Below are 7,728 nucleotides of genomic sequence, written 5' to 3' on the forward strand. Positions count from 1 at the left end.
TTTTACTTGTTTAATTGTTTTGACTTAGTAATCTTGTGCATAAATTACGAAGTAGGCGGCAAGGATAAAGCCAGAGGTTTTCGCTGAAATTTACAAAGGTTAGTGTAACAATAGCCTTTCGTTAACACACACACACACACACACACACACACACACACACACACACACACACACACACACACACACACACACACATACGAAATAGTGTAGAATAGGGAATGGAGAAATGGATTTCTTTGATGCTTCCAAACCCTGGAGTTGCGCAGTTGCAACTGAGGCGATGCAGATATATCACGTTGATCCAACTTTATTTCGGTTGCTATATCTAATAAAGTGGTAACTCAGTGGGCGTCTTATGTCCTCTTAATTTTATTTTAGAAGCTAGTTTTTTTGAGACAGAGTTGTAGCGCAGGTGCCTTCCCTCAATGAGTCTTTCAACTCCCTGGAGGTGTAAAAAATATATAAAAAAAGATACAGTTAATGAGCAGAAAGGAGAAAAAGCTTTGTTTACAGATGTGGTGATTTGGGCACATCCAGAAGAAACTGGACAGATGGAACAATGTGACACACTTATGGTTTACATTTTAATAAGCAGGAAGAATGAGAGCATGGTTTTAAATCATAGTGGAAATATAAACATTAATTGTATTAGACTCAATGGACAAGATTTGAATACCATGCATACTTTTTGTCTTTCTCCAAGTAATGATGAACAAGTCAATACGGAAGATTGAGTTATGCACAAGAACAGATGGGACCCCTGGGTCTGATCTTGTGCAGTATGCTACCAGGGAGGGGGTTTGTGGATCTGTGTTGAAGTCCCAGGAGGATAAGACCTCAAATGATGCTGCAGGATCAAAGCCTCCGGGAAGTTTTGGAGCTAATGTAAGGACACAACATAAGAAAATGAACCTCAAAGAAAATACAAATATGGGCACCTGGAATGTTAATTCAATGTATCAAGTAGGGAAGATGGCCAATGTGATCAGAGAAATGAAAAGAATGAAGATATCAGTTATTGGACTCTCAGAGGTTAGTTGGAAAGGAAAAGGAGATATAAGAACAGATGATGGATTTATATTTATTTACTCAGGAGGAGAAGAACATCAAAGGGGTGTTGGAATAATGGTGGATAAAAGGGTAGCCAATATGGTGGAGGAATATTGGCAGAGATCTGAAAGAGTGATTCCTTTGAAAATACCAAACCTAGAAATATCTTCATAATTCAAGGATACTTACCAACAACAGATCATACAGATGAAGAAGTTGAAGAGATCTATCAACAAATAGAGTAATGTTTACATTTGAAAAATAACAAAGATATACTGATAGTAATGGGAGATATGAATGCAAAGATAGGGAAAAGAAGAGAGGATGGTCTGATGGGCCCTTGGGGTTTGGGAGAAAGAAATGAAAGGGTGGACAGACTGGTGGAGTTTTGCAGAAAACACAAATTGATAATGACTAACACCTGGTTTCAACAACATGAGAGAAGACTGTATACATGGAGAGCACCTGGACAGAGAGGTGAAGAAATCAGATTGATTATATATTAATTAACTCAAGATATAGAAATGTAAAAAAAAATGCAAAACTTATCCTGGAGCAGACTGCAATAGTGACCATAACCTGCTCACAATTAAAATAAAAATCAGACTTACACTACACTATCTATCGTCCACTAATATTCTTTTGCTTGTTTGTTTGTTGTATGTGTTTTCTAGTTGATTTGCCTGTATGCTTGGATTAAAAAATCCTAATTTCAAAGATAAAAAATAGCACTGTAATAAAATAAAATAACATAGACGTGCTGTTAGCAAAATAATTTTATAAATCGTAATGGAAGGCAAAATAAATGATAAAGTAATAAATTCGCATAGCTGTTGATACAGGATTCTATAACAGAAAGTGGTGTATGTGTGTGTGCGATATACACAATGTAGAACTCTGTTATGTGTGACATTATAAAGAAAGTCGAACAAATCCAACATATAAAAAAAATATAGTTTGTACCTGTCACTATATGGCAATGTCTGAAACGTCATTCTCTAGTAAGATATTAAAGGATTATATCATTAGCCATTTTTGACTTTAAATTACACGCTTGGTTCCCCTCGATCAAGAAACGCTAGAAATCTTCAGCACTATTCAAATGTCTTCTGTTCCAAGGATCGATAATTGTCGTTTAAGTGTTGCTGAAGGTGTTCAGGAATTTTACACTTCATGGAAGGCTGCTAGAATTATGCAAAGCGCAGTCATACTGTACACCCACGTATATTAACCGACTTCACAAGCAATGAATTAGTTAAGTCAGAAGGCAGCGCCTCCAAACGTTAATTATTGCAAAAAAACATAATTTGGTCTTATATCGTATAAAGCCTGTCGCTGGGCTATCACTGCGCATCGGGACGTCCCTTCGGTGGCACTACTTTGTAGGCCTCCCGGCTAGGTTCACGGGACCCGCTAACCAACCACAGCTGGGGTCCTCCATTCATATTACGGGTTGAATGGTTCTGGCAGCCCATTCCGTAAAAAATGCCGCTATGTAAGGCATCATGTCTACACAGAAAAGAATTAAAGCCCGGGTAGTCTCAATATGCCCGGTACGGTGGTGTCAGAGGGGTGATATGGCAGGCCCTGCGGTATAGTCACTCCGTGACTGCTATAAAGAAACTCGAAGCAGAAATTACTTGAACATTTCTACTTGGAATGTAAGAGGATTGAATAAATGGGGGGGGGGGAATTGGCAATGTGATGAGAGAGAGAGATGGAGAGATTGAATATTAGTATACTAGGAATAAGTGAAACGTTTTGGAAAGGATTATCAGATTTTGAGTCGAAACTTCCAAATTGCATGATATATAAATTACATACGTCAGGTGGACAAATATCAAGAAGAGGTGTAGCGTTTATTGTAGAGAAGAAAACTAATAAAAACATTATCCATATAATCAAAAAATCACATAGAGTAATGACAATTCTAGTGAAATCTAAACCTAGAGATATGCTGATGATCCAAATATATGTTCCTACAGAGCAGAATGAGGAAGCAGAAATATATATCATGTATGATGAAATAGAATGGTGCATAAAGGATATTAGAGGCAAGAAAGATCGCGTTATTTGTGCTATGGGTGAATGGAACCCAAACGTTGGATCAGAGAGAACATCTACACACGTGGGTCCATTTGGACTGGGAATCCGGAATCAGAGAGGACAGAAGCTGATTGATTTCTGTAACAAGCACAGTTTCATCATAACTAACACTTATTTTGAGCAAAAAATAACAGCACGATACACATGGGCAAGTCTGAATGGAAGATTCAAAAATCAATTAGACAATATTGTGGTCAGTAAATATTACTTCAATGGAATACGGAACTCAAAGGTGATGCCAAGTACTGACTGCGGATCTGATCATAGACTGGTCTTAATGAAGATGAATATTCGTCTGAAAACAATAAAATTTAAAAGAAGTCATCCTCTAAAATGTGACCTGAAAATGGTACAAAATCCGATTATAAAATCAAAATTCAATGACAATATTTCAGAACTGCAGTCTGCACAGTTCCAAAACGAAAATGAACCCTCTCAGTGGAATAGACCAGTGCTTCCCAAACTTTTGGATGTCAGGGCCCCCTTTGAAAAAATTAAAATATTTCACGGCCCAATCGAAAATAAATCGTAATATAGACTTATATCATTATAATGTTTATTGTATGTATATTCAATACAAAACGTACACAGGGAATATTGCAAAAGTCAAATGCAAATATTACATTTTTAGCATCTTAACATACACATTTGACATTTCACATTATCTCATATTTTTATATAGATAGATATATTGTTATCGTACATTTGCAGTACAAGCACATGAAACGTAAAACGATTAATAATAAAGAAAGAATTAAAAACATAAAAAGAAGTGTAATAACCATTTAATGTGATCGATGTGTTTCAATACTGCTACACTAATATCAGGTGAAATATTTGAAATTACAATTCTTAGATTTCTGCTTTGAAATGAATCTTATATGAATAATCATATATTTACTAATATTTATTAAGCGTCGAAATACCAGGAAGCAAAATTTGTGAATCGATGTGTGATTTTTTCCATTAAAATTTAAAAAATAACAAAAAAGAAATAATAAATAATAAAAATTAAATACGTTTCTTTTAAGATAAAAAAAACTACTTATTCTTAAAACATTTTAAAATTGTTTTCATTATTTCACGGCCCCCCCCCCCCTCAACAAAACCTATGGCCCACAGTTTGGGAAGTGCTGGAATAGACTACAAGCAACTATCATAACATCTGCTAAAAACCATATCAATAAATAAGAAGAAAGAAAGAAAAAAACATGGATAACTGAAGAGGTAATCAACCTTATTGATGAAAGAAAACATGGAAAAGAGGAGCAAATGAAGAAGAAAGGTTAAGATATATAATTTTGGATAAAAGAATCAAACAGTGGAAACGATTGAAAGAAAACTAGATAAATTGGCAGTGCACTGAGATAGAAGAATTACAAAATAGAACAAAACCAGAGAAGCATTCCTGAAAGTGAAAGACCTTAATGGAAAAGCGAAATTTACACAGTCTAATAACATCAAGGGCAAAAATCGAAACATACTCATTGATAAGGAAAAGATAAATGGAAGATGAGTGGAGTACTTATCTGATCTCTATGATGATAATAATGGTAACATGTTAGATGATTCACGACACCCCACCTTAAGTTAAACGTAGCAACAGATACCATTCTACCCACAAGAAAGGTGGTAAAATAGGTAATTAAGAAGCCTCCTAATAATAAATCTCCTAGGTGTGATAATATTCCGGCTGAGCTGCTGAAAGCTTTGACTGGCAATAATAACAGCTATATAGTGGAATCCATTCAGGACATCAAAAAAACAATACTATTACCTGAAGTTTTTATAACATCTATCTGCATACCAATTCCAAAGAAAACTAATACACAAAATTGCGAGGATTACAGAACTATGACCCTAATATCCCATGCATCTAAAATTATTTTAATCATTGTTAACAAACAAATTGAAGAAGACATAATCGGTGAATTGAGTGAACAACAGAAAGGCTTCAGAAGAGGAATGGGAACCATTAATTAATGCTATCCTGGAACTAAAAATACTAATAGAAAGATCACGTGGAAGAAATAGGAACATTTACATATGCTTTGTAGATTTTCAGAAGGCTTTTGACCGGGTAAAACATAATAAAATATTCAATATATTAAATAAATTAGACATAGAAGATCATGTACTTAAGATTATAAAAATGATTTACACCAAACAGAAAATGCAGATGTTTAACAATGAAACTTCTCTAGTGAAAAAAAAAAAGAGGAGTTAGACAAGGATGTATCCTTTTACCAAATCTATTTAATATCTATAGTGAGACAGTGATGAAAAAGATTGAAAAACAAAGAATAGGAATTAGTATTAATGGTATAAAATACAACAATCTTAGATATGCTGATGATACCATTCTAATAGCAGAAAACAGAAACAAATTAATCAAATTACTGCAGCTACTAATTGAAGAAGGTAAAGAATTTGGATTAGATATTAATGCAAAAAAGACCAAATTTATAAAAATCTCAAAAGAAAGCAGATCCGAGCCAGAAATATTCATAAACAATATGAAAATTGAACATACAGTAGAATACAAATATTTAGGCATCTACTTTACTGCAGATGTAAAGCAAGATAAATAAAAATAAAAATAAGAACAGCCATAGCCAAAGATGCATTCTGGAAAAATAAAGATCTGCTTAGAAGTTCTGTGAGTATCGAGACAAATAAAAGAATGATAAGAACATTAGTGTGGCCAGTTTTCACATATAGAAGTGATACGTGGATATTCAAGAAGAGAGTAAGGCAACAGATAATGGCCTTTGAAGTGTGGTGCTATAGAGAGCTCTGAAAATGGACAGAACATGTGACAAATACAGATGTCCTACAGAGAATGATAACACAGTGATCTTTTTTACAGGAAATGATCCAGAGAAAGATGAGATTGGCAGGACATGTACTAAGAGGTTCAGCAGGACAGAGGATACTAACAGTTTTAGAAGGAAAAATTATGAGAAAAGGATCAAGAGGCAAAAAACAAAGGACATGGCTTGAAGATGTAAGATCATGGATAGGATCACATGGCTATGAAGAACCAAAAAGTAAAGCCACCAACAGAGAGAATTGGAAGGACATGGTGCTGCACCCTCTCACTGAGGAAGCTACATGAAGAAGAAGAAGAAGATCGTTCAAAGGCCAATATTGCATTCATTTTTTAAAACATTGAAAATGCAATATGGAAGATAAGTTTCAAGCAGGCATTTGTGTGACTTCTAAATTAATTTACAAATCGCGAAAATTCTTAAATATTAATTAATAAATAAATTGTAACGAAATAATAAATAATAAATTGCATTATAAATTGTAATAATTCATAAATATTCAAGAGTTAATGCTATTTTAAGAAGAGAAGTACACGAAATTAATTGAAATTAATGTATATTAAAAAAAATCAACTAATTACTTTAAATGGACCCGAATTTTTAGGGTGGTCAAGAATGCAAAACATTTTATACGAATTAGTCCATCAGAAAATGTACTAAGATATTATTATTGCGTGAAGCCAGGGTTACGTGGATTAATCAAGAAGAAAGCAGTTTTAATGGGTAGGGACAAAATGAAGCAAATCACACGGGAAGCAGTCTGCTTTATGGAGAAACTAGGATAAATAAAGACGGAATATGATGATGCATTTTGATGTGTTTTCTGATCAAGTACAAAATAATCTGGTTTTTCATTATCTAAGAGATATTTAGGAAAAAGTGAATGCTTAGAATGGAAGTATATTATGAGTGAGTGCCTACGAATAACTTTTGAATAAATACCTGGTCTCATGTAGATGATAAAGAGAATTTTTCTGCCTCGTAGTACACTCATTTATTTTAAGTCACTTATACCGATAACATAGAACACGACTTACTTCATTTCGCCTCGTTCAATGTTTTTGTTTGTTTAAATGCAGACCGCTGATAAACTAGTAATAATGTAATGTTTCTTGAAAATAGCAATCAATTAAATTCTGATAATAATAATAAAGTATTATAAAATGTTAAATATCAAAAATAATTTAAGTGTAATAATTATTCTAAAATAATATTAAATAAATAATTTTTCAAAAATAACTTTAGAAATTTTAATATATTTTCCCAAACCAAAATTAAAATTGTATATTTATTTTCTTATATTCATATCAAGGATGAAAACATCCTTGATATGAATTTAAGAAAATATTTGACATATTCATTTTGACATAATACAATACTTGACATATTCATTTATTTCAAAAAATATCAAAAAATAGTCCCTTCATGTGTCATGCATTATACAGTATATTGAAACAATCAGATACTGTAATTACAACAATGAAATACTAGTAAAACAAACTCAGACACGTAAAATAATAATAACGAAAATAAAAAACAAACAAAAAAAAACACAGTTTCATATAAAAGAAAAATCAGTTAGTTACAATAAAGAAAACGATATGCACACTGATAACTGGGCATAAAATAGTGCACTAAGCATTACCCTACTTTTAGTAGTGAATTTGAAATGAACTTAAAAAAATATGGACGCATTGCATTTGATTTGATTAATATCAATTAAAGACTTTTGTTGGTAAGT

General features: G+C 33.0%; 1 protein-coding gene across 1 annotated transcript; it reads left to right on the forward strand.

Moving 5' to 3' along the window:
* The first annotated feature begins 708 nt into the window (after window positions 1–708).
* LOC150104951 (protein CFDP2-like) lies at window positions 709–1,224 on the forward strand. The gene has a single exon (XM_090395094.1). It carries the CDS (start codon window positions 709–711, stop codon window positions 1,222–1,224), a length of 516 nt encoding a protein of 171 aa, XP_090251220.1.
* The last annotated feature ends 6,504 nt before the right edge of the window (window positions 1,225–7,728 follow it).

This window comes from Typopeltis vanoorti, chromosome 7 (genome assembly GCF_054136105.1).
Source record: "Typopeltis vanoorti isolate ZY-2024b chromosome 7, IOZ_Tvanoo_1.0, whole genome shotgun sequence".
Taxonomy (NCBI): domain Eukaryota; kingdom Metazoa; phylum Arthropoda; class Arachnida; order Uropygi; family Thelyphonidae; genus Typopeltis; species Typopeltis vanoorti.